General features: G+C 33.9%; 1 protein-coding gene across 6 annotated transcripts in view; it reads left to right on the plus strand.

The window, feature by feature from the left end:
- TEX9 (testis expressed 9) overlaps window positions 1–13,391 on the plus strand; it is a 202,807-nt gene that overhangs the window by 159,321 nt on the left and 30,095 nt on the right. For all 6 annotated transcript variants that reach the window (XM_087859191.1, XM_087859192.1, XM_087859193.1 and 3 more), the window contains 2 exons: window positions 1,784–1,866; window positions 2,282–2,455. In XM_087859191.1, the coding sequence (XP_087715317.1) occupies window positions 1,784–1,866; window positions 2,282–2,455 (257 nt within the window). The remainder of the gene's footprint in view (window positions 1–1,783; window positions 1,867–2,281; window positions 2,456–13,391) is intronic.

A 13,391-nucleotide genomic window follows, 5' to 3' on the forward strand; every position in this document is an offset into this window, starting at 1 on the left:
GGCAAGCTATTTCGCCTCTCTCTAACAGCAATTCCTTCATTTCAGAATTTAGCAGTTTGTATGAGACATTCATAAGATTTATCTTTAAAATTCTCTTGATTCTGTGAGAACCATAACAGTTTATATGTGTAATGATTATTGTGCTGCATGCTAGTCGTGAGGAGCAATTCATTTATGAATTTATTATATTTCCTGACTTATCTAAGCTTTCTGGGGGTACTTTTCAGAAGAGAAGGTAAGTGAAGCAGGAAGTTGCCTTTATGTCTCTGTCAAGATGCCTTCAAGGACACAGTGGTCACACATTGACTGCTCTTGAGTACACAGTCACCCAATGACCCTGTTAGAATATTCCTGCTTCTGGATACATAGAACCAGTACAAACAGACTACCTTAAATTGCTACTTTCTTTTTATTGCTGAAATCACCTCCTACCACTTTGCCTCCCTGCCTTTCCTTTCCAGACTCTTTGGCCAAGGTATCTCCCCTTCTGGGGGAGTTTTCTTTTATTCCAGATGATTGCCTGAATGGCTGGACAGGCAAGAGGAAAAGATCAAAAAGTAGCTTAGTAGCACATACTGCTCTGTAAGACTAAAGGCAGAGGGAGATGGGGATGGGAGGTTAATGCTATGGGCCTGCAGAAGTGAGAGCATTTGGCTCCTTGGCAACACTGAGGTTAGTTGGGGGAGAGAAAGAGATGGACGAAGTCATGCTCCCATTCTTCCTCCTTTCTCCTTAGAGACCAGCTACTGCAAACTTCACATTTTTAAATGTATCATTTCCCTTCTATCCTGTGCTAACCTGGAGTGACATGAGAGGCTTGAAGGAGATTTGAGGCTAGAGAGGTCTAGCTGGGTTAGAGCCAGTCATCGTTGATCAGCTCCATGGTAACACTGGGAGCATTTAGTAAGAAGAGCTTTGGAGCGGAAGTATGCGTAGAAATGTTTTTTGCTCTGTTGAGATATATCCTAGTGACTTCTCAGAGACAATTCAGGGTGTTTAATTAAGGTAAGATCCATGAAGGCAAAGCTTGTCTTATGCCTGGAACATTATAGAGAATATATATTTTTTGGATAAATGATTGAATGAATTATAGAGTGAGTTCTAAGTTCACTTCTCACTTTATTTACTTATATAGATCTCGAGACATCAAAGATTTACTGCTGATATCATTGGATAAAGAATTTTAGGTAGCAATGAAATACCAAAGGCGGATCTTAGGGATTGTGGGAGAAAGCTTCAGCAGTAAGGTATTAGTGTATTTATTGGCTTCTAAGGCACGTACACTACATTTTAACTTCTGTCAAATCAGGATATGTGTTATAGTCACTGGTATTTTATCATCACAGTGGCTGAGATTGAAGTTGAGTTTCTGCTAGAGAAGTTTTATGTTTGTTTCTGCCAAACAAACCTGGGACGTTATCAACCTGAAACCACTTTAAATTCTGAGGTATTTTGAACCACATTGGTAAAGACAAATTCAGTCTACAGACTTAACGTGAGTACTGGCTTGTGGTTCAGATTCTCAGGAGAGGCATTTGTTGTTTTTCTCTTCTTTACTCAGTTCCAGGTTAAGATGTGAGCAGTTCCTCTCTGTTGGGTGGATTTGTATTTCATTTCTCTTTATAGTATGGGTATTTAGTGTCTTCAGTGTTCTCAGACAGGGATCTCCGGATAAATTCCCCATCTTGAACATTGTTTTCCTCATAAAATAATGGTCTGTCTTGCAATCGATGGCATCTTAGATTCAGTGAAAGACAATAAATGTAATTATTTCAATCCGCAGAAGCCCAGAACAGATTTCTAAAGGCCAAACTCCGTGTTATGCAGGAGGAATTGGATAATGTTGTATACGAATGTAATAAAAAGGTAAAAACCTCTCAAAATAAATGCTCTGATATTCAAAGATATTTTAGGGGCAGTTTCAGTTATTTTTAAAATATATTCATGGACATGTAATTTACAGTTAAATTTTGAATTAAAAAATTATATGCAAATACTGAATTCTATTCTGTTTTGAGATGTCGAGTTTTCACTGAGCTAAAGAATATTAAATACTTGTTAGCAGTTAGAATCTTCTGTATAAAATTTACAAATGTAAGCTATTAAACAGAAATAAAACATCTGACTTCCATTTTTGAAGATGAAAATGGAATGCAGTTTTTCTTTGTAAAGTGAATATAAATATCTCAAATCACATGAAGCTCCTTTTTGTTTTCTGCTTTTTGTTGTGATACCAAACCTTGTGCATTTTTTCACATAATCTCTAATTTCCTAACGATAGGAAAATGAAATTCAGGATTTAAAGTCTCAAATAAAAAACTTTGAAGAAGATTGTGCGAGACAACAGCGAACAATTAATTTGCAACAGTCTCAAACAGAAAAATATAAAACTCTTTTTGAAGAGCTAAATAAAAAATGTGATGGATTACAGCAACAGCTGTCTTCAGTAGAAAAGGTAATAATTTTGCTATTTTTCTGGACCTAAAGTTAAAGACACTATAAAACATTGCGTGGGCACCACTTTTGTTTGCTTAGTTATTTTGTTAGTATTTACTAAAAAGCCTTCTACCATATAAGAATATTTTTAATAGCTTTATTGAAATATAATTCACATAGAATACAAATCACTTTTTTTTTTTAAAGATTTTATTTATTTATTCGACAGAGATAGAGACAGCCAGCGAGAGAGGGAACACAAGCAGGGGAAGTGGGAGAGGAAGAAGCAGGCTCATAGCGGAGGAGCCTGATGTGGGGCTCGATCCCATAACGCCGGGATCATGCCCTGAGCCGAAGGCAGACGCTTAACTGCTGTGCCACCCAGGCGCCCCACAAATCACTCTTTTAAAGTACACAGTTCAGTGGCTTATAATATATTCAGGGGTTTTATAGCTGTCGCCATGATCAATTTTAGAACATTTTCGTCACCCCAAAAAAGACCCTCCATACCCTTTAGTCACTGTACCCCATCTCTCCTTCCCATTCCCCTCCAGCTCTAGGCAACTTCTAATCTATTTTCTGTTGATAGATTTGGATATTTTGGACATTTCATATGTATAGAATCATACAATGTGAGGTATTTTGTGACTGACATCTTTTGTTTAAGAGTGTTTTTGAGGTTCATCCATGTTGTAGTACATATCGGTCAGTACTTCGTTCCTTTTTTTAAAGTAATATTCATTGTATGGCTATAACACATCTGTTTATCAGTTGATGGACGTTTGTGTTATTTCCACGTTTTGGCTATTTTGAATAATGCTGCTGTGAACATTAACATACAAGTTTTTGTGTGGACATGTTTTCATTTGTCTTACGTATATACCTCAGAGTAGAATCGTTGGATCATATGGTAACCCAGTGTTTAACCTTTTGAAAAACCGTCAGCTGTTTTCCAAACTAGCTGTACCATTTGTACATTTACACCAGTAGTGTGTGAGGGTTCCATGTTCTACACATCCTCACCGACACGATAGACTGTCTTTTTGGTTATAGCCATTCTACTCACATCAAGTGGTTATCTCGTCATTTTGATTTGCATTTCTCTGATAAGGAAAAATGTCGAGCATCTTTTCATATGTTTATCGGCCATTTGTATCTTCTTTGGAGAATTGTCTGTTCAGATCCTTTGCCCATTGTTTAAATTAGGATTTTTAAATTATTGAGTAGTAAATGTTTTTATATATTTTAGATACAAGTCCCTTATCAGATATATGATTTCTAAATACCTCTCCTATCCTTTGGGTTGTTTCTCCACTTTCTTTACAGTTCTTTGAAGCACACAATTTTTTAATGTTGAAGTCCAGTGTATCTAATTTTTCTTTGGTTGTTTGTGCTTTTGCTGGCAAATCTAAGGGGAAAATATATTTTAAATAAGCTATCCCATTAAAAAATGTATATGAATGTACAAATGAGATAATAAAAATAAAACATACTGTATGGTATTACTTTGTAAGACTTAATGGTAGAAATTATGTAATATAAGGTAGGGAGTAAGAAATTATGCCTTTATTACTATGTTTTTCTTTAGTGTGTTCATTTAAGAGCATATTTTTGACCATTTTGGTCTTATATAATTAGCATTATCTTCTGATAATAAATGTCCTAACATTGGCTTTATTGAGATAAAATTTGTGTATAGTAAATCACCCTTTTTAAGTGTACAGTTCTGTGAGTTTTGACAAATACATAGTCATATAACTATCACCGTAATTGAGATACAGACCAGTTCCACCATCCCTAAAAATTCCCTTGTGAATTTAGTCAAGTCCTCCTACTACTTCCAGTCTAAGGCAACCACTGATCTGGTCTTGGTTCTTATGTTTTGGCCTTTTCCAGAATGTCACCTAAGTAGAATCACATAGAATCACTTAGTAGGCTTTGGAGTCGGTTTTTTTCACTTGCATAAGGCAATTGAGGTTAATCCATGTTGTAGTCTGTTCCTTTTCATTACTGAGTAGTGTAACATTGAATGGATATACCACATTTTGATTACCTATATATCTGGAAATCAAAGTTAATTATAGTATCTAATAGTGTAAGCCAGTGCTATCCAATATGGTAGCTCACTATATGTGGTTAGTCCCAATTGTGACATGCTGTCAGTTTAAAATAAATACCAGAGTTTGAAGACTTAATAAAGAATAAAAAAATATTTTTATATTGATTACATATTAAAATATTTTAGATATATTGGGATAAGGGACATATAGTATTAAAATTAATTTTACTTGTTTCTTTTTAAGGCGGCTACTAGAAAATTTAAAATTATATATGTGGTTCATATGTTGGTCTAAAAAATATAGACAAATGTTGTAAGAAAAAAATGTTGTATCTGGGAAACCAGTGTTTTTATTTGTCATTTTACTTTATCATTTGTCATCATGCAACCAAGTTTCTGGTATTATCATCATTGTCATTTCACATAACCTTGAAACGTTGCCTACATCTTTGATTCTCTTATTCTTGGCCTTTATACCCATTCTGTGCATTCTTCAAATGTTTTGCATTCATTTTTTCTTTTTAATTTCCATTGCCCCTTCTTGGTTCAAGCTATTATTATCTTATTTCTGAATCCTTCTCACTGGTTATCTTATGTCCTTTCTCTTTTCCTCATCCATTTTATCTCGTACTCTATCAATAGATTAATGTTCTCAAATGACTACATTGATTATAACTCTACTTCTGTATGGGCAGAAGTGGAACTAACATTTTTTTGAGTTCTGTGTGTCAGGCAAAACATTTTACAGAAAGAGAAACTGAATCTGAGAGGTTAAACGAAGTGCCCAGGGTCATACAGGTAGTGGCAGAGCACATGTTTGTCTGATCCCCAAAGTGTGTGTTCTTCCTACAAATCACGTAGACTCTTTCTCCAGCCCCTCAAAATTAAGTGGTCTTTAACACACAGCTATTCCAAAATCTCGTTGTTTAGAGTTAAATATTTGAAACCTTTGATTCACATTGAGTGTTCTACGCTGTTAGGATACATTGACTATCTGAAGATTTTTATAGTGACTTTCATTAGCTCTGAACTTCCCATCTTGAATTCTTACCTACCTACCAGGAAGAGAGGTGTAACAGCTCTCATGGGTTATGTGGAGCTCAAGATTGATTTTTTTTTTTTTTTTTTTTGCTAATTCTGCTCACCATATATCTCTAAAAACACACCTATAAAAGCGAACTATTTAAAAAACTATGCATATTAACTTACACTAACAGGTAGAGCCATTTCTAAAATATAAAGACAGAAAACATTTTATTTCAGCATTGAATTTTGTTTTTCAGTTAATGATCTGTTTTAGGGATGTGTCATGAAAAATAATGATCTTTTTAAAATCAGTTTTATTGAGAAATAAATACAATTAAATATACTTGTTTTAATTGTGCAGTTCATTGAGCTTTGACAAAATAGTATATTCCTATAACCACCACTGCAATCCAGATAAAATTTCTATCACCTCCCCCAAATTTCCTTTGTCTTCCTTCCCCTAAATCTGCATCCTCCAACCATGGCCCAAACACTGATCTGCATTCCTTCGTTACAGACTAGTTTTCCCTGTTGTAGAATTTCATATAAATGGAATCATAAGTATGTGCTTTTTTATGGCTAGCTTTTTTTGTTCAGCATAATGATTTTGAAATTCATTAACGTTGTTGCATATTTTTTGGTTCATTCCCTTATTTTGCTGAGTAGTCTTTGTTTATGTAGTACTGCATTTTGTTTATTTGTTCATCAGTGGGAAGACATTTGAGTTGTTTCCAACTTTGGACTGTTAGAAACAAAGCCACTATGAATTTTCATATACAAATTTTTATATAGACACGTTTTTGTACATGCACATCCAATATGACTCATGATGTTGGATAAATGCCTAAGAGTAGAATTTCTGGGTATTATGAAAAGTGTATGTTTAACTTAATAAGAAACTGTCAAACTGTTCCAAAGTGATTGTACCATCTTCATTCCCACCAGCAATATATGAGAGTTTCAGTTGGTCCAGTTCATCAGCACTTGGTATTGTCAATCTTTTGAATTTTAACTATTTTAGGGGGGCAGAAGATTAGTATCTCATTATGGTTTAATTTGTATTTCCTTTATGACTATTGATCTGTTCAAACCTTTTGCCCATTTAAAAAAGTATTGAGTTGAGGTAGGAGTTCCTTATGTTTCCTTATATAATTCTTTTGCTAGAATATTTAGTGAATAGTTTCTTCCAATCTTACTTGGCTTTTTTATTTTCTTAACACTGTTTTTCGAAAGAGTTTTACATTTTGATGAATTCCAATATTTTATTTTATTTTATTTTATTTTCTAGTTTGTGCTTTTTTCAAGAAATCTTTGCCCACCCCATGGGAGAAAATCTTCATGTATTCTTATAGGAGTTTTATGGTTTTAGCCTTTGTGTGTGTGTGTGTGTGTATGTGTGTGTGTGTGTACACACACATATATAGTATATGAATAGATCTGTGATCTATTTTAAGTTAATTTTGTTTATATGTCATGAGAATAAGGGTCAGCGTTTATTTTTCATACAATTAGCATTTGTTGAAAATATTCTTTCTCAATTTAATTACCGTGGCACCTGTGTAGAAAATTAATTGACCATATATGTGGGTCTATTTCTAGACTGTCTATTCTGCTACATTGATCTATATGTTTGATATAAGTCATCAACAAAACCATGTGGAGGGGAATTTTCTTTTTGGAAGGCTTCTAATGATCAATTCAGTTTATTTAGTGGATGAGTCTATTTTTATTTTTTATTTTTGAGTTAGTTTTGGTAGTTTGTGTTTTTTAAGAAATTTTTCCATCCCATCTAAGTTATCAAATTTGTTGGCATAAATTTATCCTTAATATTCCTTTATTATATTTATAATGCCTTCTTGATCTGTAATAATGACACCTATCTCACTCTTGATATTAATAATTTGTCTCTTCTCTCTTTTATTCTTTATCAGTCCAGCTAGATACTTACCAATTTCATTTAACTGCCCATGATCCATTATTTAGCTTCATTGACTTTCCTCTGTTCTTTTGTCAGTTTTCTATTTCATCGATTTCTACCCTTTAGCACTTCCTTCATCCTTATTTGGGTTTAATTTCTTTTCAGGATTCTTAAGGTATAAGTTTAGACAATTGATTTTCTACTTTTCTTCTTACATAAGCATTTTAAAGCTATAAATTTTCCTCTAAGTGCTGCTTTATCTGCATTCCACAAATTTTGATGTTGTCTTTTTATATTTATTAAGTTCAAAGTGTTTTCTAATTTTCTTCATGATTTATCTTGACCATTAGGATTATTGAGAAGTATATTGTTTAATTTCTAAATAACTGGGGATTTTTTATGTCTTTCTGTTAATTTCTAATTTAATTTTGTGGTGTGAGAACCTATACTTTATGATTTCATTCTTTTAAAATTTGTCTTGAGTAGTTTTACAGACCAGCATTTGGCCTCTTTTGGTGAATACTTCATGTAATTTGAAAAGAATATATAGTATGCTGTGTTGAATGGAGTGTTCTGTAAATATTAGGGCAAATTTGTTGATAGTGTTGTTCAAGTGTTCTGTCAGTTATTGAGAGAGAGGTGGTGGTGCTGTAATTTCTGACTAGAATTGTGGATTTGTCTATTTCTCCTTTCAGTTATATCAGTTTTGGCTTTATGTATTTTTAGTCTCTATTTTGGATGGCTGCATATATAGGATTATAGTGTTTTTGATTAATGCTTCTTTGTAATTATGAAATACTTTTTAAAAATCTCTAATAACATTCCTTTTTCCAAAGTCTACTTACTTTGTCTGATATTAGTGTAGTAATTCCAGCCTTATTATACTTCATGTTTGCTTGGTATATCTTTTTTCAACTTTTTACTTTTTATCTGCCTTTATATTGCAAATGGGTTTGTTGTAGCCAGTATATAATTGGGTTTTGCTTTTTCATCCACTTCAATGGTCTCTCTCTCTTACTGGCATGTTCAGACCAATTACATTAATGCAATGATGTTTGGGTTTTAATTTATCATCTTGCTGTTTCTTATTTTTTTCTAACCTTTCTTTGTTATTTTTTCCTCTTCTGAATTATTTTTTAGTATTTTGCTTTTTTCTCCACTGTTGGCTATGTCTCTTATATTTTTATGTTACATTTAGCTCAAAAAACATAAAATATATTTACATGCATAAATTATATTACATAAAACACAAAAAACATATTTACCATATCACAGTCTACCTTCAAATCATGTTATATTCTTTCACATATGAGACCCTCACAATAGTATATTCTATTTCTGCCTCCTTTCCTTTATGCTTTTATAATGTCATAAATCCCACAATAATTCTTTAGTTATATTTTAAAGAGCTTAACATATGAAAATGCCTTTTATATTTGCCATTTCTCGTAGTCTTCATTCTTTAGATCTGTTTTTCTATATGCCTGCTTGAAATGACTACCCTTTCAATCTTTGTGGGGCCAGTTTGCTAGTCACTGATTCCTTGTATTCGTTTCTTTGAAAAAAGACTGTATTTTTCCTTACTTAAATTTTTTTTATTTTGAAAATTACAGATTCACAGGAAGCTGTGAAAATAATAGAGGTCCTGTGGACCCTTCACTCAGTTTCCGTATTTGATAGCATCTAACATAATAATAGTACAATATTAAAACCTGAAAACTGACATTGGTCTAATCCACAGGCATTATTCGGATTTCACCAGTTTTGTGTGCACTTGTGTGTGTTTGAACCCCCTTAAATTTTTGAAGGATATTCACTAGATACAGAATTATTAATCAAAAGTTTCTGTCTTCTTTTAACACTTTAAAGGTATCATCCCATTGTCCTCTGGGTTATGTCGTTTCTGACAAAAAGTTCACAGTAATTCTACCCTTGTATTTTTGTATCTTTTATCTTTGCTCTTAAGACATTCTCTTTGTTATTGGTTTGCAGCAATTTCATAATGATGTGTTTTCTCAGTTTTGTGTGGGGAGTGTTTATTCTGCTTGAAGTTTTTTGAACTTTTTGAATCTGTGGGTTTATAGTGTTCATCAAATTTGGAAAATTTTGGCCGTTATTTCTTCCGGTATTTTTTCTGTACCCCATCTTTCCCTCTCCCAACCTGTAACTTCAATTATACTTTTGTTTGACCACTTGATATTATCCCACTGATAATATATCAGTGATATTAGGTCACTGATGTTTTTAACCTTTTTTTCCTTTATATTTTTTATTTGGATAGATTCTATTGCTGTCTTCAATAGTTCACTGATCTTTGCAGTGTCTAATATGCTCTTAACCAGTGAAATGTTCATTTTGATATATTATTCATCTGTAGAAGTTCCATTTGATTCTCTTTTATATTCTCAATTGATGTCCTCATTACATTAACATGCATAATTAAAATAGCTGTTTTGACAGTCTTGTCTGCTGGATCCATCATATTTCTCTTTTATGGATTTGTTTCTATTGACTTTGTCTTCTGGATATCAATCACATTTTCCTGCTTCTTGGCTTAGTTAGTGATTTTATACCGGATGCTAGACATTGTGAACAACATTATATTGTTGAGTATCTGTGTTTAATGTGCTCTTTGAACACAGGTAGTTATTTGCCAGTTTAGTCCTTTTGAGGCCTGTTTTTAAGTTTGGCTGGGGTGTGTCTAGAGTGGCCACTAGGTGTGGCCGAGTCCTCAGTATACTCAAAAGCTATCCTGTGTAGATTCCTGAAGCTCCCTCCTAATGGAGTTCCTCCTTATTTGAACCCTTCTCAGAAATTCCAGCTGCCTCAGTCTCCTCCAGCTTCCATCTCTGTCTCAGCTCAGCAGACCTTGGCTCTGTTTGTATTTTCTCCTCCTTATACCCACAGTGTGGATATTGCCTCCAGGCAGAATGCTAGGGTGGTTGTAGGACTACTCCATTTATTTCTCTTTTCTCAGGCATCATAATCCTACTGTTTTCCTTTATCTCTAAATAGTTATTTAACATGTTTTGACTATTTTTTTAGTTGTTTACAATATGTTTTTATGTTAGGTTTTTATTTCATCATGGGTGGAAGCCTTAATCTCTGTTTTGTTTTTTGGTCAAATTGAAGTCAGTAGGTGCACTCCGTAAGTTTCTCTGATCATGGATTATGTCACACAAATAGGCTTATCCTTAGTAACTCACTTAAAAAAAAAAAAAAGTCTGCTCTCTCTTTATCTTTCACTCCAGCTAAAATTGAGATGTGTATCATTTCCTAAAGATGCTTTTGTTCTTTCTTGTTTCCATAGCAGAACTCCTCAAAAGCATTTTCTTAATTTCTTCAGGTCCTTATCTTGCAAAGAAAGCTTTTAAATTTTTGCCTATATGTGTCCTGCAAAGCCATGGTATTAATGGCCCTTACTTTTGTTTAATATTATATGGTTTACAAATTGCTATCACATACATATGATAGTTGTGTGTAGTCATATGTTTTTATTATAAAGATCTGCACCTCCTGCCCAGTTCTTTATTCCCTTCTCCCCCAGCGTATGTTTCATGATGCACTACTTAATTATCCATTGTATATATTCTTAATTTTGTGTGCCCATCATTGATGTAGAATAGTACCTGGCACATAATAAGTGCTCAATAAATATGAATAAGTAATTAGGTATATATCATTACTACCAATTTCAGATATGGAAACTGAGTCTACCACAGCTCATAGGTTCTCTGACTCCCAAGTCTATTGCTTTTTGTACCTTAGCCATTTGTTTCTAGAACGTTACCTGATCATTTATTTGTCATCTTATTATTCCTCTTCTGAATTACTGTGGCAGTTTGTGTTACTCTTAAAGCATTTGCTACCATTTTGTCAGTGCTGTGGCTACCGATACATAGCTGTCTCTATTCTTGCGTTCTCCTGGTTCCTTATGAATGCTTTAGAAGTTAGGATGGCAAATTATTTTTCATTGGCTCTCATAGTATTTGAGTGTTAAAGTGAGATTTTAATTTCTTTAGGCTATCTAGATTTTTCTTTTAAAGCTAATGTAAAATCCAGGGCTTGAAATCTTTCCTAAAATTCTTTTCTAACAACACGTAAACTGCTTAATTTTTTTGGTAACAATAGATTTACTTTATTATTTTCAGCTTATAAGCTCTCTCATAAAAAATATTGGTATCTTGTCTGCACTTTGTAAAAAGTACTTGAGTGTGATTAAAAACAGAAATGTTTTCAAGTTTTTGGTAATGTTTTCCTTTTCCTTAGTGGAGCTAAGGAAATTTTGCTCATATAGGAATACTTTATTTTGTATTTTGCTTTTCTAATGCCTTTTTTCTTTATCACTTCTCCCAGGAAGGGGGCTGTATTGATTCACGGGTAGAGGACCATAATGTGGTGTTGGATGGTTTTCATTTTTCTGTGAAGTAGGTTACAAAGTCACCAGCAAGAAAGAGAAAGGCAAAGATTTATTTTCATATTCTTATGAGTAGAGGCTGAAATGAGGCAGCTAGAATTGTGGACTTTGTAGCTAATGAGAATTTCTGCCTTTTCCATGTGAACAGTGAAATAAATCAAGCTTGCTCTTACTGTAGCTACCACCCACAAAGCTGTGAAGAAGGCTGGTGATGGCAGATGGTATCCATACACAGTTTGATTTGTTTAAAAACCCACATAAAGAGCAGCATGTGTTTTGTTGTGTTTTGTTTTGTTTCGCCCTTAATTACTTAGGGCCAGGGAGATCAGTTTTCAAATAAAACACAGTGATACAGCCAGGAGGAAAAAAAGTTATGAAAGAAGAAAACAGACAACTGCATTTTTACTGCATCATTTCAATTCCATGATATTTATTGAATATCTGTTGTATATAAGGCTCTGTACTAGGCATTGTAGGGGATGCAAAGAAGAGTGAGTTAAATATTACAAAATAAATTCAGTTGAGTAAACATGTCATTAGTGCTTCTTCTATGCCACTAAAGTTCCAGGAATACAGAAATTAAGAACGTTTCTATCCTCAATGAGCTTACATTAATTGTGGGGAAAATGAAGTAAATGGATAGTTTCAGTTCTGCACAGCAGGTACTATGATATATGTGTGTCAAGGTGTCATAGAAGCTCTGAAAAAGGCACCTAATCCAGCCTGGGATGAGAATGAGGAAGATAATGAGGGAAGACTTCTTGGAGGAGGTAAAACCCTCATGTACACCCCTCGTTGAGTCTCAAAGGATGGATAGGTGCTGACTACGTGAAAATGAGGAGCAGGGAGGAGGGATCAGGGCAGAAGGAAGAGCTGAGATGAGCAGAGGCTTAAAGGCAAGAAACATGATAGCTGTTTGAGAGACCTATCTGAAGGTAACATCTTGCAGGAGACGAGATTATAGTGCCAGATTATGGTAGTTTGGAGTTTATCCTACATGTTTGTTTCTTCTGTAGACTCTCTGCAACAGCATCTCTTAGAATATTTGCAGAAATGCAAGTCTAAACCTACCCCAAGATGTGGAACATGAATCCATAAGATCTGTTGTTTTTGCTCAGAGTTGGGATTTTCCCTGTAAGGCTAATGTAGAATGCTGTTTTTAACAAATATTTCTTATATGATATACTTTGTTAGGTTTATACAAACACAGTATTTATGAGAGTTTGTGCCTTACATAGCTGTTTTGGGGAGGTTCCCAAAGGAAGAACTATAGTACAAAGGGTTGCTTATAAAATAAATATAGAGGACCTCTATACTATATAGAAAGAGATAGAAAATTCCAAACAAAAAGTAATTTGAAAGCCTAATTCATGACTACTTCTTTAAGGATATATCTTTCTAATACCAATTCAGGGTAAGAATTCCCTGAGACCTCTGTCATTCAGTGCTCAGCCCCCAGCCTATGGTGTGTGTGTGTAAATGTGTGTAAAATTTGGGAGAAAGCGAGGAATATGGAAATGGACAATGTTGCAGAG

The sequence above is a fragment of the Ursus americanus genome, chromosome 36 (genome assembly GCF_024610735.1).
Source record: "Ursus americanus isolate L20-20 chromosome 36, mUrsAme1.1.p, whole genome shotgun sequence".
Classification (NCBI taxonomy): Eukaryota; Metazoa; Chordata; class Mammalia; order Carnivora; family Ursidae; genus Ursus; species Ursus americanus.